Genomic DNA, 25,870 nt, shown 5'->3' on the forward strand with positions numbered 1-25,870 from the left:
TAGCAGGTGCCCATCAGATGCCCCTTTTATTCAAATCCAAAAGTGAACACAATAAGTTAACAAAATCCGAGTTTAAATATGAAAAATCACAAATTGGCACAGGCGGGCATCAAGCTGACATGGGCTCATCATTCTGGAAGTGAATCCCCTTGGATGCCGTGATTTTCATGACTGCGCCATTCAGGCTGCCATCCTTGATGATCATCATCATACCATCAGCGATGAGCGAGGGGCTGCGAGGAGACAAAGACAAGATGTGAGGAAGAGGCACGGGTGCCAGTCAGTCACCGGGCATGGTTGCCCCCAACAATCGCCTGTTAGAATGTGGATAGTATGAGGGGCTAGGGGGCCATGGCAGTTTTCTGTGCCTGTCCAGTTCAGGATGGTTGGAGCTAATGGTGCCAGGCATGAGCCCACCCTGGATGTGGCACCATTGGGGGGGCACTCACTCCGTGGGTAGACTCCACACAGGCAGTGATGAGGCTGACTTTTGAATTGAGGATGGACTCTGCAGTGGCACCATCTAGCAGTCAGGGCATTACAAACCACTAAATTCAGTCATGCCAGTCAAGCTGGCTGATGGTACCCAGGATGCCACACACCTTTAGTGCCACCTAAACCCCAGTGTAACTCTGGGCCATCAATTGGCTTGACTGGAGAACCCTTACCAACCTTGAATGGCATACGTATTGCCATCTTTACCTGCTGCACCACCATGCCACTTCATCTGGGTGACCCCCAGCCCTTTATGACCAGATTTGTGTCTCTGCCAAAGGAAGGCTGAAAAGCCCCCGATGGACTCGACGGTGCAAGTGGTGGCACGAGCGGCTCGCCAATGCCTCCTAAGCAGCCCCAGGAGTGTCTCAGCGCTGGCACAGCCTGGCAGGTGCCCCTTGCCCCAGACTTACTCCAAGATGCCGTAGGTGTGCATGCTCTGCCTCAGCTCCTCCTTGTACTTGAAGTAGCGCCCCATTTTGTCCTCTTCATCGATGGTCTGCAGGAGTGGCGTGTCCACATACGCCGGGCACAGCACGTTGATCCTTACACCGAAGTTGCCAACCGCAGAAGCCTCCTGGAACACAAAGGTCAGCAAGTTGAGCTTCAGCACTCACTGCCTGGCATGGAAAGTGGCGCCACACATCTCAGCTGACCAACTCAACTTACTGACTGGCACACTGTGCAAATATTCACAGCATCATGCAAGATGGCATAATGGGCCACACCTGACTAATCAACTTACTGCCTGGCATAGCAAAAGATCCTTTATCACAACTCACCACCGTGGCACAGTGGTGGCAACATTTAATGTCTCAGCATGTCAACTGGCACAGCAGCCTGCTCCTGACACCTCGACTCAGGGCACAGTGGGAGACGTCTCTTATGTCAAGAGGTCAACTGGCACAACAGGTCCCTTTCATGCCCATTAACTGGCACCGTGGGCCATTTCTCACCACTTGACTCACTAACCAGCACAGCGGGCACTCTTGAGAGCTCAGCTCATTGACTGGCACACTGCATGACTTCTCATACCTCAACAAGCCCACTGGTACAGTGGACCACACCTGACACCATGCTGGGTGCCCTCTCACATCTCAACTTGTTAAAGGGCAGAGGCTTCAACTGACCAATGGGCACAGCAGGCCACATCAACACGTGACAAGTCTGCGCACTTGTGCCAGCAGCCCGTAGCACCTCCAGCAGGCTATGGACGCTCATGGCATCTCATAAAAGTGGCTCCTCGGGTGGCACTGATTTCTGTAAAGTCTCTGGCCGCCAGTCATGGTCAGAAGGCCCGCCTTCACTGTCAGACAGCCAATCGCACATCTCTGTGGCGCTCGTTCAGGTGACACGACTTCCTGATGTGCGTCCAGTCCTGTGGTCACCAGTCTGGAGCTTCCCTCGGTGCCCAGTTTAAATGGCTCTCTGACGGGGTTCACCCAGCTGAGGGCACCAGCTCTTGACAGCTCACCCTGCATGTTCCTCGAGGTGAGCGCCCACACACACACACACATATAATGACGCACATTGTGACATGCCACTTACCGCCATGGCTTTGGTGAATCCCAGCACGCCATACTTGGTGGCCGTGTAGACTGGCATGTGAGGGGAATGCATGAAGGCTGAAAGGGAAGAAGACAAGAAACGGAGGCTTACACGGCAACCCAGCACCTCCAGAGAACCAGTGCTGAACAGGGCACTGGGGGTGGCACGTTGGCATTTTGCATAAACAAAGAAGCGACAAAAAAAGAGACGCCTGTCGTGTCAGTACCACCGCTCACCAGCAGATGGCAGTGCAGCCCAAGGCTCAGCTGCAGGTGAACGCGCGGTGTGGCTGCGGACGCGCGGCCGAGGAGCTCAACGGCCGTCTCGTGCGCTGACGAACCGCTCATGCGTGCAGCAAGCCGGCGACACGGGGTGGCCGTTTGTGACTGTCGCCTTATTGTTATTATTATTATTATTGTTTTTTAACAGGAAATCCATGAAACTCGGAAAGCCGGGAGCTTCAGCCGCTAACACAGGCGGGACGCCGGACTGGTCAGTTCCGGTCAGTTTGCTTCCTTTAAGTCTGCCATGGGACTGTAAGGTAGGGGGCGCTGTCGCTCCCACTCCTCTCACAGCAGTTTAATCTAAGTCAGGGTCTCCAGCAGCATCGGGCACAAGCCGGGCAGCAGTCACACTGGCCAGTGGGCACACTGCTACTGGGCCACCAACTCACCATGAATTAACAAGGGGGCAGCTGGCTGTACCAACATCGTGCTCCATTTGGTGCTCAGTTTGTGTAGTGCCAGTCTAGAGCTTCAATGAGAGGTCAGCTGGCCGGGCACTGGGGCTGCACGAGTGGACAGCAGTGACCAGGTGTCCTGATTGGCCTATCTGAAGTCATGTAGACTTACATGTGGCACCGCACCCATGTCCACTCCTGACCCCGTACATTCAGACCTAGGCCTAAAGTTGTGCCCGCTGCTCCATTCTGACTTCCTCACATCTCATTGCCCCCTACGTGATCTCAGACACAGCCAATCAAGGGAGGGCACCCTGGGTGCCACTGCCACTGCTGTGCACATCGTGCCAGTCCCTGGCCAGCTGGCATCTCTTGAAAGCTCATCCTGGAGAAGAGAAATGCCAACCTGAGCACAGAGTGTATGCCATGGCTGCTTTGCTGACCGTCTGCTGCTCCTCTGCTTTCGCTGGATGCCCATTTTCTGACGTTTGTTGTTCTCCTCACCATCTTGTGCTTCGTCCAGGCTGGCAGAGTAGCCTTGCAGAGGATTTTGCTTTGGTCTTGCAATGCCAAGGATGCCAGCTCAGCCCTTACCTGTGGGTATGCTGTAGAAACGAGCTAATGGTGACCAGCAGGGGCTCAGGAGTGAGTGAAATGACCACGGCAGGAGCGGGCAGTAAAGCACAATCAGCTGACAGGGCAGGACAGTCATAGTGGACGCATGGCGGCCCACAGCCACTCAGCTGGAATACTGAGGGTCTCCTCTCCTGGCCTCCCCCAGACCCTCAGCAGTGGTCAGCTCAACTGAGTGACCAAAGTCACAGCCACGTCACTCACCATTCGGCAGCTGGTCACTATGAGGAATGGTCAAAAGTGCTGGACATGAGGACCAGAACTGGACAGCCTCCTCAGTGGTCACTGTGCCTGCTAAAATACCCACCTTTGAAAAGACAAGTATGAGGAGGAGGTGGCACCCATACCTGCCATGGAGGACACGTTGATGATGACGCCGCCGTCTTTGCCGTTCTCTCTGCTCATGTGCTCCAGTGCCAGGTACGTCCCTTTGATCAGTGAGGTCTGCCAAAGTAGAAAAGACAAAGTGTCACAGCCTGCGCCAGGAGGCATCCATCAGTCCAATCCACAGCAAGAGTCACCAGCCTGGCATTGTGCCCGCTGTACATAGCCTGGTCAACCCCACATTTCTGCTCCCTGTTGGCACCCCTGCTATCCATCAAGGGAGTTGTAGACCAGGTGCATATAGCGCCATGCTCTGAGCAAACCAAGCGCTGCCCACTAGGCCTTAACAGAGGGTGGCCACCAAATGCCCACCAGCCTCAGAATGAAGCACAGCAGTGACAGAAAGTGACCTGCAGGGGGTGCCAGTCCATCACTCTGTCGATGCTGAGCCTCAAATCGTTCATTTCACGCAGGTCATGTTGTACAGGTGGGCTCATGTCGGGCACCATGGGCGCTATACTAAGTCTGTCACCTCCATGTGTATACCAGAGGTACAGATGGCATTGCCAGGGCACTGAGCCATCTGATTAGAGTGTAACTAGGTGTGAGTGTTCAGGTGGCTGATGCTGGGCACACACATTTAGAAGCATAAAAGAGTACAGTAGGCATGAAAGGGCATGGGGCAGCAGAAAGGAATTAGGTGGGCAGGGCTCAGAAGACCAGTTAAGTGTCCCTGGGCACTTGCTTTGCCTCTAATTATTCATTCCTTTCTTAGTGCCAGTCCCTATGAAGGTTGTGTGCCAGGACTGCACCAGTGGCGGGCAGTGAGGTCCTTGCCACCCAGTAAGTAAACAGTGGGTTGGGCACCATAGAGGCAGCTGCCCAGGCCTGCCCTGCCCTTTACTCTTGACCCCACCTCAATGCATCTGTTGCTAGGCAATGCAGTTACATGGGCCCACCCAGAGCTCTGCTTGGCCACAGCATGGCATCAAGTGATGTGTATTCTACAAGTGTCTGCCATTTTATTTGTGCTGCCCACTGCGGGTGCCTGGGCATCGATCCACTGCATCCACAGCAGATAACATTGTATTTCCTTTTCCTTTCCTTTGATTCTCTGAACTTTGTGCCCATTTCTCTTTGGGCGAGGGTGGCATGCAGAGATTCCTACTGCTACATAAGATCACAGTTCCTGCTGGTCATTTTAAGTTTGGACAACCATTCCCTGTGTCCATCTGCCCTATCCTAGTGTGGCATCCCCAGCTGCTGACCTCAAGTGCCAAGACGAGGAAGTCTGGGTAAATGACTAACATAAGGCAGCACAGAAGCCACGGGCGGGCACTGCCACTCACTATCGGACATTGTCACTGTGGAATGGAAATTTTCAGTTTACAGATAACTGTCCTTTTTATATTTTAAAAAGAAAAAATGTGTACTTGACAGTTTTCAGAAACTGCGTATGTGACCTTTAACATATATTACTGATGCTGACCTGTGTGAGCAGTTCAAAAGAATCTGACCTCACCAGAAAGCTGCCTTGACCAGAACTGTATTTTTATAAACTGTTCTTCCAGTTTTACGAATAAGCTACTCTATGTACTCATCTGTACCCGCCGTCTATTTTAAGCCCTAAAAGGCTCCTGCATTAATCTGCCTTTATACGAACTTGTGAAGTGTGCACACAATCAGCTGATATAAAGGAGCTACTGACACTCCAGTCTAGGTATGCAACAATAAAAGAAAGCTTATGAACATTTCTTCTGGTGGGAGACTCTGACTCCTTCCATTTTACGGGTCAACAATTCTTTCTTCCACATCACTCTTCTCAAACATGGAGGATGTGTGTCTCTTACCAAATTGACATTGATAGTCTTTTGCCAGTCCTTCTCATTGTTGATGCCCGCGTTATTAATCGCGATGTCCAGGTGCCCAAAGTGCTTGACGGTCTTCCTAAACACCTCTGTGGAATGAAAAAAACAAAAGTGAGACCATCAGAAACCTGGACGGTGCACAGTGTGCCCATGATGCCACCCTGCGATTCCAGCAATACATTTTAAAGACAATGGCATGACTGTTACCATCACCGTCACCCGCCAGCTTGTCCACAGCCCTCCACTTTTCAGTTTGAGGTTCAAACCGAGACCTGCGGGCCATCTGGTGGGCTCTTCACTCACAAAGGGGCAGGATACATGGTGACCAATGGACAGTAAGTGCGTCCGACTCACGATGCCCACCGATGTGCCTGAACCGATGCTGGTGTTTAGTTGAATGTTGTGATGAAGTCAAGCAATAGCAGTAGATGAAAGACTGGGCAGACCACTTAATGTGCCATCTTTACCAAGGTGCCCATGGTTTGCCATCCATTCAATGAGTCCTAACGCCAGGCTGCATGCCCATCTAACTTTTAACCAAGATGTGGTTCAGCATTTCAGCTTGCTGCCCCTCTAGGACACCTGCTCTTGCACAACACTTGGTACACTGGTACTGGCATGATGTGCACAGGGTGCCCATGAGTCCAGACTGGCAAGTCAAACCAATGCATTTCCTCTGCTTAGACTGCATGGCACCAGCGGCCTATGCCATCCACTCCATTCAGGAGCCGGGCAGCGCCTCAGCCAGACGACGGGTCCAGTGGACGAGGGCAAGTTCCCCCCAATTAGGAAACACAGGTCTGAAGGTGGATGGATTAGGCAGAGTCGACCACCTCACTTAGCAGAGCGGGCACTATGCCAGCTGAGAGAAAAGTTAAGCCGTCGGCAGACTGACCTTTGGGGTGGGCACCCCTGACCCCCCTACGAGGGGACAAAGGCGCTATATAAACCACGCCTACCTTGCAGCTTCGCCCAGTCCGTCACGTCGCACTCGAAGAACAAACTGCTGCCCACCCCGAACGCCTCCTCCAGGCGGCCGCGACACTCCCTGGCCACCTCCGGGTTTGAGTCCACGAGCGCGACCTGCGGGGAACGAGAGCCGACAGTCAGGGGTGGCACGAAGGGGGGGGGGGTGGTGGCGGCGGCCAATCCGCTGCTCCGTCGGCCCCTACCTTGGCCCCCTCCCGCAGCAGCGCCTCCGAGATGGCCCTGCCGATGCCCTGGGCTCCCCCGGTGACGAGCGCGATCCTCCCCGTCAGGGCCATGTCGCCGATGTGCGCGCGCTCGCCGCCCCGCACTAAATGCGTCCTCCGGGGGGCGGAACCCAGACGCGCGGGGTCACCTGCCGGTCAGCTCGGCCCCGTCGTCCGCTCGTGCCGCCCGCTCTTATAGCGCCTTGCGGAGCGCCGGCCTCCATGTCCTTCCATGGGTCGAGCAGGTGGGAACACCTGAGCAGCCGCGCAGGCTCCGCCTAAGTGATCGGTGGGCTCTGTCCGCGCAGGCGCGTTTATAGGAGGCGTCTGCATGGCGGGGGGGTTGGGATTGGGGGCCGGGGGGGGCGGGAGATGGCGCTGTCCTCTCTAAAAGGTCGAGCAGGTAAACGATTTGGGAGCCCCCCCGGGGGTCGTTCTCGGGAAGGGGGCTCTTCCTTTATCGCCATGAGGCGTCCACTCGTCGGCACCCCCGTTGAACTTTTACTTCGCGCGGCCAACTGCCCCCAAGCTGTGGTGTCACCATCTGAGTCTTGGCATCACGACACATGCCAGCTGCTGGGCACTGGAGCTGCCCGCTCCCCGATCCGATATATTAAGGGGGGGCTTGTGAGTAAAGTCCCGAAAATCCAGTATACCCGAGAGCCTGGCCCTGGGGTTGGGGGTGGGGGGGCTTGGCGTGCCATCTGGAGGGTCACGTGGCTTCAGTTCTGAGCCGTCCAGCCCGGCAGCTCCGCTCCCATAGCCCCCCCCCCATGCCCCGCCCCCCTTGACCTGACAGGTAAAGGTGTTTCGTGTTTTTTTTTTTTCCCTGCCGCGCTATAAATCTCCGTGAAGAATGCGAGCAAACACAAAGACAAGCGAAAACTCAGCAGCGAGGCGGCAATTAGGCTTAAAGGGGCCATTAGCGCCCCCCGCGGACCCCCCCAGCCCGGACGCGCACGCTCGCACACGCCTATCTAAAGTTTATTCAAGGCGCTGTGCGCGGAGGCGAAGCCGGGATTAGCGGCGGCGGCGGCGGCGCTCGTTGTCTTCCGGACGCCCCCCGTGTCGCTCATTCGTTCGCCTTTCTTCTCAATCCTTCTTTTGTTCGCGCACTTCAGCGCCCGGGGGGCACTCCGGGGGTCTGGCCCAGGCAGGCGCTGCGCTGTCGGTTTCGTCTCCGTAGCTGCAGTTTAATGGCAGGCACGGGCAGGAAGGACCCTGACACAGGAGACCCTGTCCCTTATTATTATCGCCTTTATCTGAAGTGACAATCGAGGCACAACTGGTGACATCTCTTTTGTTCTTTCGGCTGAGGCTCAGACAGGTGACGTGAGCTGCTTGGTGTCACACGGTGGTGTCAGTAGTGGGATTTGAACCCTTAAAGCCTTAACCTCTACGCCACACTGCCTTCCAGAACTACATTAGACGTGAAGACCCCCGGACCCTCGCGTCAGTGAACTCGAGGTCCTTTCAGTGCGATAACAAAAAGCCGTAGAAGTTCATTTGCAGAGAAACCACTAGAAGGTGAAGTGGGTGAAGTCAACAGCTCAGCGGCATCTCAGATTAGTGTGCCAGGGTCAGTGTGGTCCAGGGGGGCAGAACGAGAAGAAGAAGAAGAGGAGGAGCCTGAGATGCCCTCAGATGGTCTCTTAATATAGCGCCTTGACGATTGCGCACGTTAGATTTAAAAAGTCAAACCAAAGTTGTGTTTGCTGAAGAAGTGACAACTCGTCAGCATCGTGGTGACCCCTGAGGGTCTCCATACACTCCTGGTGGCACTGTACTGCCAGTAATACCCAGTCTCTGCCCTCCCCATGCCAGGCCCCTGAGCTGAACTAAGGAGGTTGACTGTGCTTGGTGCCCACCAGGACTCCACCTCCCTGACATCACAGCGGTCTGCCTCTGGGGGTCTCCGTCTAGGCTGTGCCCAAAGTGCCCGGAAATTCACCCTGAAAGTTGCTCAGAAATCCTGAATCAGTTCAGCAGGTGGGCTTTGGTCTGAACTGTGATGTTGCTCAGGGGTCTTCAGATGGCTGGCCTTGACTAAATCCCCCACACACCCCCTACCCCCCCCCGTCACAGTCTATCTAAGACACGTCATGTAGCTCGGGCTGTTAGTGCCCGGCTCAGCTGAAGTCCTCCGAGCAGCCTGGGTATAAATATTTATAAAATCGGAGCTGTCGAGCAGCGCGCTGTGCCAGGAGATTTACACTGGAGGGATATTTATAGCATTGGGCTGGGGGTGGTGGGGCACAAGTGGAGGGGGGGGGCAAGGAGTGAATGGGGGGGCAGCAAGGGGGCACTACGGTGGCACAACTGTCCTGGCTTTGTGCCCGTGCCTACTGACCAGTTGTCTGTGTGGCGTCATCCTTGGCCCACAGTTGTCTAAGGTGGCAGCGCAAATTTAAGATAGATAGATAGATAGATAGATAGATAGATAGATAGATAGATAGATAGATAGATAGATAGATAGATAGATAGATGAAAGGCACTATATGATAGATAGATAGATAGATAGATAGATAGATAGATAGATAGATAGATAGATAGATAGATAGATAGATAGATAGGCACTATATAAAAGATTTGAAAGGCACTATATGATAGATAGATAGATAGATGAAAGGCACTATATGATAGATAGATAGATAGATGAAAGGCACTATATAACAGATAGATAGATAGATAGATAGATAGATAGATAGATAGATAGATAGATAGATAGATAGATAGATAGATAGATACTTTATTAATCCCAAGGGGAAATTCCCCTACTCCAGCAGCACCTTACTGATACAAAAACAATATTAAATTAAAGATTGATAATAATGCAGGTAAAAATAGACAATAACTTTATATAATGTATAAGTGCCACAATACCACAGGATGGCAGTACCAAGGAGGACAACAATGCGATAGCACTAGATTTCCACGAAGTCCCCAGCGGTGTCTTCTTCTCTCTTTTCTTTTATAATTCATGCCAGCCTCTAATCGTGTAACCCTGTGAGTCACACTGGCATTACTGGCTGCTGACCAGTGCCACACCCATGCCTGGGCTGAGGTGACACTTTGATGCCCACCTGTCCAATGGACACTGTACCCAGCTTTGTCTGTCGTCTACACTCAGAGCATCCAATGACACTGTTGGTGGTGACACCCACTTCAAGGAAGTCACCAGTCTGTGTGGCCAGTGACGTTCTGTGAAAAGTGTGCCTGGAGACAGGGGTCCTCATTCAGACAAGGCCAATTTCCATATGTCACCCCGGCACTGAGGGCAGTACCTGTGCTGGACAGCAGGGGTCAGTCGTCCCTTCAGAAGACCTCAGCACTGCACCAGCCGGCAGCTCCTCACCTGTGACTGCTCACCAAGCCCAGTGGATGGCACCCGTGGAGCGGTGCCCCTAAAGTGCCATCCAGCTAATGGCGTGAACTTCACCATTTGTTCTATGAAGATTAACCGCGGATTCCATTTTGTGCAAATCGTTTCTCTCGCCACCAGGCACAGCGCCAGTATCAGCAGCCGTATTGTCCTGTGCCCAGGGGTGTGACGAGAGTCCAGTCAGGACAGCAGACGGGGTGATGACCTCCAGACAGACAGACAGACCCCTAAAGCGGGTTAGGACCTTCACTAGCCTGTCTGCAGTAGGCCTCACCCTGAGCAGCCCTCAAAGTCCCAAAGGGGGGAGTCTGCCTTGAAATGTCCCAGGATACACGGCGGTGCTCCAGACAAACCCTGAAGCATGTGACTTGAGAGAGAAGTCCACACACGCAGTCTTCACAAATGGAATCCCACGAGAAGCAAAGACGTAAGTAAGAAGACCCCCCGACACGAAACGAGTCCAACACTCAAGAAGGGGGAGTCCGGAAAGCAGAAGATCGATGCTCACAATGAAGTGACAATGACGAAGCCCCCGAGGATCCAAACTTAACGTGTGCCGCTGCATTGTAGTGGTCTGAGGAGGGGAGTGACGTGTGCCCACCTTAGCATGCTGCTGCAATTCAAATTACCTGCGGTGGCTTGGTGGCACATGCCAGTCCTCCTGCCAGTAGAGAGCTGCAACAGTAGAGAGGACCAAGGACTGGACCAGGAGTTGTGCTGCAGGCTCCTTCAGATACGGCCGAGAGGACGTAGCAAGAGGTCCATGAAGGACTGCTGGTCAGCCACCACCCCAAGGCTGGGTACCCACCCAGTGCAGGGAGATGGGATGGCATCCAGACCACAGAGACTCAGGGTGATGCTGTGAGGTCCTCTGAGATACCCGGGGGCTGGATGATGGCACCTAGTGAGGAAGAGGAGGAGTACAGGGAGAAGAGCAGAGGACCCAGCACCAATCCTTAGGGTACCGCTCTGCTTGCCTGGTGCACCATTGACGTCGCTCCATGGCAGGACACATGGCAGGATCTGCCCAGGAAGTGGCCCTCAAATCAGTGATGCCCGCCGTGTTGAAGGCAGAGGAGAGACCTAGCAGGATGAAGACCAGTGACGTGTTGGTTCCTCCAGATGGTCATCAAGTAGAGCCGTGACAAGGACACCACAGGAGTGGACTGAATGAGCGAGCGGCTGCAGGTGACATCAAGCCCGTGCCTTTGGGTCACTGCAGATGTGTCACACGCCTTATGGGTACCCTGGCAACACGCATCATCTTTAACCTGCCCGTGGCTCGGAGGGAGCTGGGGGGCACTCAGAGGGGCACAGAACCCACTCCAAGTGGAGTTTAGAAGTCGACATCAGGTAAGACCCTCAGTCTGTCCAAAGCCATGGGATTTCTGACCCAGCAATCTGAGCAGGGATGGGCAGAGGGCACAATCTGTGACACGTACAGGAGGGGCTGTGTGCATTGTCTGGGGGTCCTTGTGCTCCCTCTGTTTGGCTTTACCTGTCGCTGCACGGGTGGTGGGCTGCTAACCCTCAGGAGGGCCTCACTTCATTCGGGGGTCTCTGCAGTGCCAGTCACAGGTCTCGGCGTGAGCACAGCGACCCATCAGCTCAGTGGACCCCCATGCCAGGACTGGTGAAGTGAGCTCTTAGGTGTGTGATGCCAAGACAGCGTGGTGACATCAAACTAAAGCAGGCAGACGTCACTTACGACTCCTGATAGAGAAGGTAGGCCACTCGGTGATGACAGGCTGGCACCGCTCTGGCACTCTCACTTTATGTTAATGGTTCATTTCCTTCCAGCCACGTGGTGCCCGGTGATGAATTATAAATCGTTGCTGTGACTTTCCTCAAATTCATTAGCCGGGAGTCGTTCTGCTGTGCTGCTCTTCATTTATCAAGCGGGCATCACGGCCCAGGCAGCTCTCGTGCTGTCAGCTTTACGAGCACACAAGTCAATTAGCCGTTCGGTGGCAGTGATGGATGCCAAGCCGGCCCTCACTGTTCAGAAATGTGCCTTTCAGCCTCCACTCTCTGCACTTCAGACCTGAAGCTCCAAAAAGATGAAACTGCAAAGTGCCAAGTCAGGTGGGTAAGCAGCAGGTGAGCTGGCAGAGAGAAAATGCTGGCATGAGGGAAGGCTGTGGGCAACACAAATGGCATCCCAGTCGTCTCCATGTGGGCTGTGGCCACCCAAACACACAAGTGCCCATCGGGGGGGTCCACGAGTACACAGACGAGGCACTGAAGGAGCCCACCAGGTTGTCAGCAGAAGAATTCTCGAAATGCCTCACATGTTGGACAGATGTGTCGGCACATGTCTGGGCACGAGGCCTGGGGGGCAGTCTGTGAGGTCATGTGGAGGCATGAAGGGTCACCTCAGTATGACGCTGGTCAACAGTAGCAGCCCCCCAAATGCAGGAGGAGAGGTGTGGCAGCCAACCTCCACTCTGGCACCGAGTGGGCATTGTGCCAGTGGCTGACCCAGCATGCCACCATGAAGCCATTTAGTTTGATCTTATATAGCGCCTCATACAAAGAGAACAGACCCACCGACTGCCTTGAAGCGCTGGACCAGTGAAGACCTCCACTTCTCTTCTGCCTCTCCAGCCATAAACCATCAGCCGGGCACTCAACGGGCATCAAGGGCTCAGATGATCGGGACCGGTGGTCCGCAGCACAGAGGCTGGCATGAGTGACAACAGACAGAGAGAGCATGTGACACATACACAGAGCGCGAGACACACCAAGCGCTGGCTTCAAATTGGAATTTGGTGTCTTGTGGACCTGCAGGGGGCGCTCAGGAGCAGTAAGTGAACAAAATCAAATCGAGACCCCCAAAGGAGTACAAAGGTAGGCAATAAATGCAGGGAGGACACAAGGTGCCCCCCATCCCGAATGCCACTGCCGGAGTCTAAAGCGTTTATGGAAGAGCTGAAGAAAGCCAGAGACCAGGGGCAAAGAGGGAGAGACCACCGAAAGCCAAAATGAGACACACGAGTGTCGAGATGCCAGCCAGAGCTCGAAAGGCAAACTGGAAAAGCGGCTCACGTGGCAGCATCGGGGGCTCAAATTTGAAAAGAACAGAAGGGGGCGCCCCCTACCTTGGGTCTAATGCTGTCCCACATGGCACCTTCATTTCACCGCTCAGGACCTCGTCCAGCACGATGACACTGTCATGGATGAGTTGCCATCAAGGGTGACTGACGTGCCAACATCGGGGACCACAGCTTCTCCTGGCCGTCCGACATCCCAGTCGATAACTGAGGAGCTGAGGCATCATGGGACTGTGGCACTTCTGAAATCCAATAGGTCCCCTTAAAGGAGCTCAGGTTGGGGTCTCAGCCGTTTTCACGCTTGTCAGTACAACAGGCAGCCACCCACTGCGGCCATCACTGCGTCAATGAAACACTAGGTGGCGTACCTCACATGGGGGCGCTGGTGTGACTTTCAGAAAAGGGCGAGTCATATGACCCGTCAATGACATCACGTGGTCATTATGAGAAGACGTGTCCCCACGAGCCCCCTATGTGACAAACTCAAGCAAAGGAGCCATACCACCAGGGCATTGTGCCATCTGCAGGGGAGACAACAGAGCAGAGTGCCACCTGCTGGTCACCCAGCGCATCTTGATTTGGCAGCTGAAATTTGGGGTCACCACCAGATGTTGTGCCCCTAAAATGAGGAACTTGTGAAAGGCCCTGCCATGAGATACTGGCAGAGACAAACTGAGACAAGAGATCTGACCCTGGCACTCCGTGGTGCCCTCTGCCTCTTGGTGCCATTTTGGACCCGACTTTATCATCTTACTCAAGAATGGGACAGAGGATTAGGGTTAGTGACGGAGATGAGCGCCCGAAGGCAAAAGCTCTGGTGCCCTCGTCCTGAATATCGATATCTACTGATAGTAAAGACGGATCTCTAACGACTAACAATCAGACTTCATACTTTACTCAATAAAATTCGTCTTCATGCCATTCAGTCCAAATTCTGTATGTTCAAGAATAAAGACTGCCCCCTACTGACCAAAGTATAACATTGCATTTAAAAACAGAAAGATCGTACATTTTGTAATGACGCTAAAATCGGACCTAAAACTGGATAAATTTATGAAATGTATAAAAGCTCAAATAAGTATTTAATGTAGGTATCTAAAAATAAGGGGCGGCACGGTGGCGCAGTGGGTAGCGCTGCTGCCTCGCAGTAAGGAGACCCGTCTGGGTTCGCTTCCCGGGTCCTCCCCGTGTCTGCGTGGGTTTCCTCCCACAGTCCAAAGGTGCATCGGCCATCCTACATTGTGCTTGGTGTGTTGGTGTGCCCTGCGGTGGGCTGGCACCCTGCCCGGGGTTTGTTTCCTGCCTTGTGCCCTGTGTTGGCAGACCCCCGTGACCCTGTAGTTAGGACATAGTGGGTTGGAAGATGGATGGATTTAAAAATAAAACTATCAGGGTTAACATTAGGGCACCAAAGCAAAGGGCTTAAGAGAAGGGGGGGTGGGGGGCGGGTTGGGGTTTGTCCTCACGAATTCCTAAAGTGATGCCACGCGATGACAGGTCCTTGCCAGGGTTGTTGATTTACTTGGCACTGCACTGGGCAATCGCTCGACTGTGCCAGGGACCTTTACTGTGTCGTACAAGGTGCCATGAAGGGGGCAGGGATGGCATTATAGACGTCCTAATAATGCCAAGGACGGGTGACAGACAGGTTTCAGGGCAGCCTGGCATGCACGTGTCTTTGCTGTGTTTTTTTTTTACTCCTTACCCGAGTGGCCAACTGAGCCTCCTGTGTGCTGCTTCACGGCCCCCCGAGGACATTTTAATGGACCACCGCTTCTGTTTGGGAAGGGCAAGGAGGAAACTCAAAATGAGGGCACCTCGATCGAGTCCGACTTCTCGTAGAAACGTCATGTGCTTCAGGTGGCACCAGAAATGACCCACCAACATCCGAGTTGAAGACCATGCTTTTATTTTAAATACAAAAATACACAAAGGGGCACCTGCTGAAAGAAGAAGGTGACAAACAGAGCACAGCAGGAAAGGAGAACATCGGGGCGTTTCAGATGTCAGGGTTACAAGCGCTGGACCTGAAGACCACTCGCCACGGACTTGGCACGGGCAGACGCTCTCACATCAAATGGTGTGGACGCCGCACTTACGCTCGGGCAGGCTTTGGGGTACAAAAGGGACGCGTCTGCTAAACAAAAGGACCCCCGAACACCAAGACGTACCATGAAAATGTCTGATATGTGACACCGGTGGTCTTGGACCCCACGTGGAGGGACTCGCTCAGGGCACAACAAAGCAAACTGCAGCCTTGGTCGAAGGCCCACAGCGCCAGGCCAGTCGAGACCCTCAGAGCAAATCCTGACGCCGAACACGTGCTGCTGTCCTGGTGGTCCCAGGTGGGCACCTGCACACCTGCCACACTCATGCGTCGTCTCCTTTAGCGGCTCGGACGTTCAGAGTGCAGACTGGCGAGTGACGGCTGGCGGCCCCCCAAACTCACGCATATCGCCTCTTAATGACCATCTGACCAAATGGGATTTACTGCGCATAAAAGACAAAGGAGGTGTCATGGCATTGGTCAGATGGCTTGGTGGGGTTTGGGGGTCTTGGGCCTCAGACTTTCAGAGTGAAGGACCAACACCTCGTCGTTTGTGTTCTAGCAGGCAGAACTTGTGCCAGGACAGACACTGGGCATGGGGTGCTAAGGATGTGCCCCTGACACAACCCCCCTGCGTGTGCTCTCTCGTTCAGGCTGGCGCCCGCAATAACACACTGAGTGGCGGACCCTCACCCTCAGCCTGTGAGCTCCTCTTCAAATGTGCCACTGTGGCCTTGGCAGCTAAAGGGGTGTGAGGAGGCCCGATGGGCGATCACTGATCAAGGACACGATGGCAGTCAGTTAAGGAAGCAGACGTCACTGTACGTCCCATCTACATGTGGCACTGATGCCCAAAGGCTCTGTGACCCAGCAGCGGGCCAGTCTGCCAATTCTATGCCCACCTCTGACTCGCAGTGTGACCCGCCAGTGATGAGCCAAATTCCTTCAGTTTGCTGGAGTAACCTGCTTAATCTAATTGGGGGCTCCACTACTGGTGGTAGCCAGAGAAACTGGGGGACCCTGCTAGACACGAAGAAAGCTGTCACTTAGGGTATGCCAACGTTGGGCAGACAACAGGTGTGCACTCTGCAAACCCACAGCTGTGCCACCTTGTGCTCCTGACCAGCATCACGCTGCACTGATCAAGACCCCCTGCCGTCGGCCCACACCAGCGGACGACCTCTCAACTGCGTCATGCCACGGGTTCATCCCAAAAACAGGTGGCAGCGCCATCAGGGCCTATCGAGAGCCTCAGGACGTGGCAGGCCTCACCCCATACCCCGCCAGACCACCGTCACACTCCGTTTTAGTGTCCCCCCCTGCTTTCTTGAATCCCCCAACTTACAGGACGCTCTCCTCCTTCCCAGCTGGTGGGCTGCTGCCAGTCTCACCCCGTCCAGTCTGCCTACCACCATCCCCAAAATCAAGTGAGGGCCAGCAGACAGGATGGAGCCAAAGAGCGAAGTGGGGGTCAAAACCAAAAGTCAGATGGCCAGTAATCGAAGGGACAGTCAGCGACCTGGCAGGATCGGCCCAGTGCCACATGCTGGTCCACTACAGACCAGGGACTCGATGATGGCACGAGACGCACAGCATCATGGGAAAATCTCCCTGGAAACGGAGGACACAAAAGCCTCAAGGTGGCGACCCCATTGCCAAAACAAAAGGAAACCCCAGTAGAAAGCCAAACGGCAAATTAAATTCTGAGTGGGCGTCAAATGCCCAAAATGATACCAAGGGAACCTCAAATCATACGAGTAATGGACTCTGGAGGATCTGCAACATCAGAACGCGTTTTCAGAGGGTCCATGGAGTTAACTGGGGGTCCCAGACCCCCCCAGTATTTCACACTTTGCCCCAGTCCATTGCAGGGCTCCTTCACAACAGATGCCCCGCACCCTTGGCACTTGGTAATGGCAGCAGGCGTACGTTTGTTTTTTACTTTATTTCTGATGTCCCCATTAAAGGACACAATGAGCTTTTAAAGGTGACAGGCTGCCTCCAATACCGCCGTGTGCCCAACTGCCCACAAGAACCTCAGGGGACATCCCAAGGAAGAGAACAGCAGCCGCAAACAGACCCCACTGCCCCCCGTGGCATGGCACAGCGTCACTGATGTTTTTATTCAGTGCCTCGGGGTGAGCGGGGCGGGCCGTCCGGTTTGCTGGGTTCACTGGTGACCTCGTTTGCCGACCTTTTCCCTGAAAACTTGCTGTCTGGTCGGCGTTGCCCAAGTTTCCTTTCCCGGAAGCCCATGATGCTTTGTGAGGCCAGGGTGACATCACAGAGGAGCAGCAGCCAACGCCACTCAGTTGTGCCCTCACCAGGAAGCTCCTCTCCTCATGCCCATCAGAGGGCCGTGGGCAGCAGCAGTCTGATGGACAGGCTGAAGGACTTGGGTGGCAGAAGCACCTCATGGACAGCGTGGTGAGTGACCACCTGATGACCCCTGGAGTTCTGCGTTTCCAGGTCGCGTTTCAGCTGCGGGCTCACAGTTCTGGGCACAGCTGGCAGACTTCTGAGACCCCTGAACAGCCACTTGTCCTCATCACATCATCGTCCACTTCTCCTTCAGAAGTTCTATGAAATTCCAGAAACTTTCTTTCACCGAACTCAGCGAGCAAGAAGATGAAGAGGCTGCCCGCCTGCCCGCCTGCCCTCAGTGGTTTAGCGCGGGTCACCAATGTCCCAAAGAAGCGGTCCCACTTCACGCCAGCTCCCACCGGCCATTTGTGCTGAGAGGTCACAAACTGAAGAGCTCACCGAACATTTCCAGAAGTAACAGAGTGCTTTTGATGCCCTGGATGCCCCCCCTGCCATCGCTGGCACTCTAGAATCTCGATGTTAGGATGGGCAGCCACTTAACACGATGATCTTCAAACAGCAATAAAAAAAGGCAAAGACTCGTCGTCGGCGGTCAGGACTGTACAGACGTCGGAGTTCAAAGGTCAGGTTTCACCGTCCATCGCACCAGAAAGGCGATGCCAGCAGGAGCGAAGACGCCACGCGCAGCACTGCAGCCACGAACGCTGACTCTCGACGTCACGACTCTTCCGTGCAGCCCATCTGCGCAGACGTGGCCTCTTCATCTGCCCGTGGCCGTGCAAAGCGCGCAGGCGCATGAAATCATCCCGCCAAATAATCAGCGCGCGCGAAATGAAACACTGCGAGGAGAGGACGAGCGGCCTGACGAACTTTACGAGACAAGTTTTAGGAGGGCGGTGACGAAGGGGCTGCTGGGCATAACGGGACGCCACAACGAGAAGCGCCTCGTTCTTTGGCCTCTAAGAACTTCGACACGCGTGTGGCTCACAATGTTTGTCCCGTCTGTTTGCAGGGCAGCCCGTAGTTTAAGGGTCCGGTCCGTGAGAGAAAACAAGTGGACTTTGGCGTTCAGACGAGTGTGGCACGGAGGTGTGCAGTGGCAGGTGCCCCGGTACGATCGACCAGAGACTGGCAGTAAAGCTGTGCTGACGGATTTTGGTCGCCAACGGTTCCGTCGCCATTTGCATAGTTGGCTGGAAGTCCTCCTGTCAGTCCTTTCCGTGTCCCTCTTCCCAAGGCCGGCGGGCGGGTTATTGCTGGTGGATATCTTCGTGCCGCAGGATTTTGTATACAACCCAGTAGAAGATGTTAAAGAAGAGGAATGCTAACGGGAAGCCAGCGCGAGAAATGGTGTCGATCTTCTTGGCCCTGTCGACGAATATCTTCTTCATTTCCTCGGGAGTTTTGGGAGCGCTGTGGGGTGAGTTGCTGGCTGCTTTGGGGGCAACGCCATCTTTGCCTTGGGCACAGGGCGCAACTCCGTAGGCAGTGAAACTCTGCCGGCTGTCCCTGACGTCTTCCTCCTGCAGCAAATGAAAAACAGAAAGAAAGGAGAGCAGCTTTACTGTTGAAGACTTCTGGACAGAAAACACCACCATTAAAACCAGTTGGTCGTTCTGCTCACAGGCAGGCCGGTGCCGGGTTCAAATCTCACCGCAGCTCAACTCAACGGCGTGAAGACAAACGAGGCGCTTAGCGTGGCAGTGCTGGAGCCGCGACATCGAGCTGGACGGGAGCCGCTGGGCTCTCTAAAGGACTGCACGGGGGACACGAAGGTGACTTCATGGTGAGCGAAGTGACCGTCTTAGGACGCGGCATCCCTTTAAAGAGTCAGCGCCACCAGCGCCGGGTTCGGTAAGTAAAACGACTTAAATGAAACCTGCGAGTCGCACGGCGACCTCGGGATTAGCGCACTCGTTTTATAGACTCGTTCAGCGGAGCGTAGGAGGGAAAGGAAAGGGACATTGGGGTCGTTGAAACATCAACTCGATGTCGAGATTGGAATGAATGTCGTCGTTTATGACCCCCTGAGTCTGAAAATACCATTTGTGGCATCGTGTCTGTGTGTGTGTCCGTCTGTGTAATCGGACAACTCGGGGTCGACCACAGTGTTTGCTACTAAACGTACATTTCTATCCACTTTTCCCGAAGTGTTTATTACGGACGTGTTCTTCAGCTCACGTCACATCATCACATTCTCAGCATTTTCTGTCCCTTTGTATTTTTTTTTCTTCACAAAACGGCCGCTTTTCCAGATGATCTCATTTTCCGTTTGACGTTCATATTTGTAATACCTACAAGTTGAAGAGCGTCTTGCTTTACGTCAACGCCATTCCCGGTCCCAGTATCACAGCCCACACTTCACTGACGTCTCTTTCAAGTCTTGCGCGCCGTTCACCTGAATTGCTGGCCAAAATAAAACGATCAGAGCAGAAGTTTAATTCATGCAGAGTCCGATTTATTGCACTTTACTTTTGAGGAATTGTTCAGTATGTTATTGATTTGATTTGATTTGATTGTTGGGTTCTTTAATATAATAATCCTTGTCTTGTGTTTTACTGCTCGCGTGCCCCTCTTGCCATATCTGAGTATACCGGAGACAGAGAGTCGCGGGCAGCACTCGCCATTCTTTGTGTGTGGCAGACGTCCGACAAAGTTGATTCCCAAAATGATAAGCGATCTCTTTTAAATATTTTTAATATTCAGCATACAGATGGACGGCTCTTCTATTTTTTGAAGTGTTATAAAATATCGTTTGACGTGCTGCTGACATTGACTTCCATTCCCAGTCATTCTGTGTCTTTAAATGGTCCCAGTGGGTGAACATTGATGGCTGTATGTTGATACATCGATTCCCATAATGACAGATCTATTGATTGACTTAACATGTTTTCTGTAAGGTCATGTGTGCCATGCACGTCCCATGTGCTGGTTGTGCCACTCAAAGGTGTATTTGTGACGATGTTGCTGGTGAGTCCTGTTTGTGGCACTCGCTCCACGGGTGTCCTGTGTGACGTGTCATACTGCTGGGAGGACATCGGGGGGGGGGGGGTGTGTGAATCGGGCTTGTGTCAGTGGGCTTTGCACCATCAGAACCAAGTGACCCGAACTGTTGTGTGACATTCAGCTCTGATGCTCGTCTGCCAGATCATAACGTGGGTCATCACGACGGCAGCTGACGTGAAGAACTCCAAGTTAATGGCAGGTGTCTGAGGGTCCCTCTTGAGTGTCGCAAACGAATCTGCACATCGTCCCCTCAGTACAGGCTGAAGTGTCGAGTTTCCATCCAGGTGAGAGTCCCCAAGAAGCTGTGACACACAGACAGACAGACAGACGCACACCCGTCCTCGAGAGAGTGAGGTTTTATGTATCGGAGACCTGAAAACGTCGATCTGTCAAAAACCACAAATTGAAATTGTCGACTAATCTAAAGCTTTCACTCCTCCTCCTCAGTGCCAGTACAGTATTTACGACACCACACTGGATCCTCACCCGCTTCAAAGTATGGCCGTTACCCCATGCCAAGCGCCGATTATAATGATCACCAAGCTGTGGGACACAAGCAATGGAAGACCCCCACAGGATGATGATGATGATGATGATGTCTCGTAGCTGTTATCATTTGATTTGGGCATCTGGGGGCTTGGTTATGGCACAGAGCAAAGCACAGACCCCTCAGTCTCCATTATGACCCCTCGTCTACGCTAACCTGATGTTTTTCTCCCCGCTTTTTAAAAACACAATCCAGACTTGTGTACTTCTGAAGATGCTGGCACAGCATGGCATTTGCCCTCTGATTGGTTGGTGCTGATTAGGTAGCCTTGCCTGATTGGTCCCGCTGTGTGCTGCCTACCTGCACTCAGTCTGAACTCTGCATATGTGGGCAAAAGGCAAATGGCCAACTGCTCACTTCCTTTGTGTGATATGTGTCTTGGCTGGTGGCCTTCTCCACTGGCACACGCCTGCCCAGAGTAGGCAAACGTCTGTTCGTCATTTTAGAGTGGCGTGAAAGTGCCAGTGTGGACGACATTTGCTTTTGTTTAAAGATGCGGTTTTAGTGTGGGCGCGTTCTGGGGTTCAGAGCTGGGGCCTGTGCCAGGGGTATGGCGGAGAAAGGTGGGCATTAAATCCTGGCCAGGGCCCCAGACCTCCAGAGGACACTTCTGTTTCTATTATTATGAACTTTAAAAGTCTACAAAACAAAATGTTAGTTAATATGCGTGTAGGTGCCTGAGGCAACAGACTGGCACCTTGACTGGTTGTTTCCCTGCTTGTGCCCAGTGCTGCTGAGCCAGATTAGGCTCATCAGACAATGTGACTGACGTGTGTGTGTGTGGACGGATTTAGTAAAATAAAGTGAGTTTGTATGGCGGAATGCAGCCTTTCACCATAACTGGCATTAAAGCAGTGCCCAGTGCTGTGACTGTGAATACGCGACGTTCTTCTTCTTAAAGACAAAAGCCCGCGTCGTAGCTGCTGGCAGAGACCTTCTCCGAAGTTCAGGCACAGAGCTGCACGTGTGGCCACACAGCGGTGACGTCTTCATTTCACTTCCGCTTTGCTGGGGGGCTTTGGGTCCAGAAGGTTCTGGAAGGAGCGCATCTGCACAAGTCTGTGTGACCAACATACGCAGGGGTCCAAATACACGAATGTGAGCAGCGGCGGGCCCACCACCCCGGCCTGTCTGAATATCCATCTTCTGAGCCCCCTTGGAGAGGCAGATCACCCAACTGGCAGCAGCAGCAGTGAGCGGAACGTGTGGTGACATTCACGGGGTCAAAGGTTAGCTCCCACTGTGGGGGTCTGGCTTGTTTTTAATCAATGAAATTAAACGATTTCAGTTTGCATGTAAAATCTCATCCTCATCGATCCAATTGATCTCCGACTCGGGACCCTCATCCAGCGCTGAAGGTCACAGAGTGGCGAGAAGAGGACATCGAGTGAGCGGACCTCGCTGAGTGCGGATCTCGGGGGTCCTAACAGCTTTATCGTTTATCAACAGCCTGACTGATGGCGCCATCGGCTTACTGGATGAAAGCCCCCCGGTGGTCCTCTAATGTCTCCAAGTCTTTTCTCACAAGCATCTCTGCCCCTTCTCTGTTGTGTCCCCAAACTCAGGTGGTACCTGCTGTTCCTGCCAGTATTTGTGACAGCCCACTGGGTCCTCGCCCGCTTCAAAGTACAGCAGTTACCCCCGTGCCAGAGGCCGATTATAATGATCACCAAGTGGTGGGACACAAGCAATGGATGACTCCCTGGAGGAGGAGGAGGATGATGATGATGTCTTCCCTGTGATCATTTGCTTTGGGCATCTGGGTGCTTGTCTGAGGGCACTTAGTTTAATTTATTTGCCTCGTGTTTGCTACATGATTGTGCTGATGGCATTGCAGTGCCAGTTTGTGGCGGACTTTCCTTGTGCCCATCGTGTTTTTCAGGAGCTGTCACCGTGGAATCTCTAACAGCAGGCACTGGCATTAAAAGGGATGGCATGACATGTATGCTATTTAAGGTGGCAGCACACATTTTTGTACTGCCCATTAGGGTCTTGTAGGTGCCATGTCTGTGTTTGCTCATTTAGTTTTACGTTTTATTGCTCCATCAGTTTGGTTTCCTATGTGTGGTGATATTGAGGAGTTTGGTGGCAGTGTGGGGACATCTGAAAGTGTGTGACGCTTGATATTTCTGTCCCCACGTGTCCAGGTGCTGGACTTGCTGGTTGTTCTCAGAACTCTGTTAGTGGTCTGCCTTCATGTTTGCTCCTGACTTGGCACCTTTTCATTCTCGATGTCTCAGTAATTTTGATCTCTTGGTCCCGTGGTTGGCCGCGTTAACGTTACCGCTGCTCCCTTTGTCAGTCCTCGGGTGTCACATGGGGTTTGAAGATTTCACATCTCTCTGTTATAATAAAACAATCCTGCGGCGAGACGAGACTTTGTGCCAAGGGATTTAAACACGAAAATAAAAGACAAAGAGTGGACGACAAAGTAGAACGTCGCAAAGAATTCAAAAACGTTGGCGCGATAAACGTGAGAGCAGCTTAGAGACAACGGAAGGACGAAAATTCCAAAGTCTCAAAAACTGATAGCAAAGATCACATGAGCGCAAAATGACGGAAATTATTACTCGGTGAAATAACGAAACAGCGAAAAGAGAGCGAAGATCTGGACAGACGTCATGTGACAGACGTGTGGAGAGACCTGCAGATCCTCGAATTCGGGGACGAGGAGGCGAATCCACGAGAATCCACACACGTGAGCGGCAGAGACGAGAAGGGGCTGGTGGTGTGTGGCGCAGGCGGGGGGGTTGGTGGGCACAGCGAGGGGGGGTGGCTAGTAAACCTCAATAAATGAAACGCCAGTCAGGAATGATGTGAGTGACGTTTGGAGATTTGAGTGACGGCTCATTTTGATTTCTTCCCTCTTGATTTACTCCTAAACGCTCTTCTGGTGGCCCTTTTTTCCCCCCCACCGGTGACAATTCCCTCCTGTCCTGCCTGTGCAGTATAATCTGCTTACATCCGAGTCCTTCTTCTAGACCACAGCTCAGGACTTCATGGATGACCATCAGGCTCCCCGACTTGGGACTTTGTGCCATCCTCTACTCTCAGACCTGGCAGACTCCTTAGTATCATTTTGTCCCCACAGGTGCCACAGAAGCTGGCTATGACCGTGTGGCCAGACCCTGCTCCATCACGAAGTGTGCAGAGGACACTGCCATTGTAGGTTTGATCCAAGACGATGAGGAGGCCACCTACAGAGAAGAGGTGGTGCCAGCACAGCAGTCTCTCTGCAACCCCACTAGCAGCATTACTGCACCACTCTCCTGGGCGCTCCTCCAGATGTGGCGCTGACTGGTTTCCACTGGCCTGCCAATCCGTTCGTTTGTTCCTCTTTTCCCAAACTGCTTGTGTTTGCTCGTCCTGCCATCACCACTCAGAAGCTGCATTTCATCCCTGGCACTGAGCCGTTTGTCTTCCAGGACCCCTTTGAATGGAGTGAAGAGGCCTTGGCATTTTTAAAAATGAACAGCTGACCTGTGCTGTGCCCGAGTGATGCCAGTGAAGTGAGTGCAGGGTCAGCGGGGCACTCGCACGTGGTTTGTGTTGTGCTTGTCACATGTATCTGTCGAGATGCTGCTAATGTGGCCCAGCTCCATGTCACTTGTCACCTGCGGTAACTGGGAAGGCTTTGAGCAGACACTCCGCACCGCAGCCACTCGTTACCCGCCTGCGTTCCTCTTTACTGCTCGGCTCTTTGTGCTGGCGAAGGGCCCAGGAGGGTAGCTGCTGGTTTGGAGACTCCAGGAGACCCTCGAGCGTAATAAAGCTTCAGAAAGGCGCTATATAAATAAAATGTATTATTATTAGAGTCTAGACCTAAAGCCGTCATTGCAGGAAGGGGACATCTAAAAGTGGCTGCTGTTACACAACTGAGATTTTCTGTACTCTCCCTGGTGTGCCAGCGGAGCAGCGGGCATCGCAAAGTCCAGCCGCCCCTCTGTTTCCCAACACGCTTATCCAGTTCAGCGATAAGCAGAGTAAATATTTAAATATTATATTTATGGAGTTAAAGCTGCAGGAGCTGCGGTGCCACTGGACGTTAAACCAAATCTCGTATCTCAGCTGGCAAACTTCCAGATGGGCAGGGCGGGGCGGGGGTGGCAGTGGGACTCTTGAAATCTTTTAATACAAAAAACAAAAACAACATTTTATACAATCAGTGTTAGTGGGATATTATAGTGGGCTTTGTTGGGCTCTAATGCCCATCTCTGTGGAGTGCCAGTCTTCCCAGCCAGTGACAGAGGCCGCTGTGCCCCTCAGTCTGTGAACGTTTCATACGTCGGCTGTTCACAATGGCCGTGGGGTTGACATCTGGGGGACTCGAGACTGAATTGTTAGAGCAGATGCCTCTGTTGCAACTTTTTGTCATCCTTGTTTAGTTCAAAATGACTTCCATCTTGAGTGTCACTAACCACACGGGCACAGCTTCCTGCCCTCCATATAACGCTTGGCACAAACTGGCCAGCGGCTGCTCAGGAGAACTTTGTCTGCTGAGGCTCACGTGTGGACCTCTGGAAAAGCTTGAGGAGCCTTTGACTTGTTTGGGAGGTGTGTGTGTGTCTGTGTATGTGTGTAGGTCTGTGTGTGTGTAGGTGTGTGTGTGTGTCTGTAGGTGTGTGTCTGTGTATGTAGGTGTGTGTAGGTGTGTGTGTGTCTGTGTATGTGTGTAGGTCTGTGTGCCTGTAGGTGTGTGTGTGTGTGTGTGTGTGTGTGTGTCCCGCTTACTTTTGAACTGAACGCTCTTCCTGCTAGCGCTTTGTTACA

General features: G+C 53.1%; 2 protein-coding genes across 2 annotated transcripts in view; both read right to left on the reverse strand.

Moving 5' to 3' along the window:
* Window positions 1–6,982, reverse strand: hpgd (15-hydroxyprostaglandin dehydrogenase). Its single transcript, XM_028791154.2, has 7 exons — window positions 6,720–6,982; window positions 6,507–6,630; window positions 5,530–5,636; window positions 3,703–3,799; window positions 2,044–2,120; window positions 909–1,072; window positions 1–233 (listed from the first exon to the last, which is right to left on the reverse strand). The coding sequence occupies exons 1-7, from the start codon at window positions 6,810–6,812 to the stop codon at window positions 110–112; spliced, it is 786 nt and encodes a 261-aa protein (XP_028646987.1). The 5' UTR covers window positions 6,813–6,982; the 3' UTR covers window positions 1–109.
* Window positions 6,983–15,021: 8,039 nt separating this feature from the next.
* The window catches only part of glra3 (glycine receptor, alpha 3), a 45,070-nt gene continuing 34,221 nt past the window's right edge, over window positions 15,022–25,870 (reverse strand). The window contains exon 9 of the mRNA XM_028791157.2: window positions 15,022–19,070. Coding sequence (XP_028646990.1) covers window positions 18,798–19,070 — 273 coding nt within the window. The 3' untranslated portion in view covers window positions 15,022–18,797. The remainder of the gene's footprint in view (window positions 19,071–25,870) is intronic.

This window comes from Erpetoichthys calabaricus, chromosome 5 (genome assembly GCF_900747795.2).
Source record: "Erpetoichthys calabaricus chromosome 5, fErpCal1.3, whole genome shotgun sequence".
Taxonomy (NCBI): Eukaryota; Metazoa; Chordata; class Cladistia; order Polypteriformes; family Polypteridae; genus Erpetoichthys; species Erpetoichthys calabaricus.

Coding starts and splice junctions, on each gene's coding strand:
- hpgd (XM_028791154.2), bottom strand. CDS start 6,812: ATGGCCCTGACGGGGAGGATCGCGCTCGTCACCGGGGGAGCCCAGGGC. Junction 5,637..6,506: donor GGACTGGGCGAAGCTGCAAG/GTAGGCGTGGTT, acceptor TTCATTCCACAG/AGGTGTTTAGGAAGACCGTC. Junction 3,800..5,529: donor AGACTATCAATGTCAATTTG/GTAAGAGACACA, acceptor CTACTTTGGCAG/ACCTCACTGATCAAAGGGAC.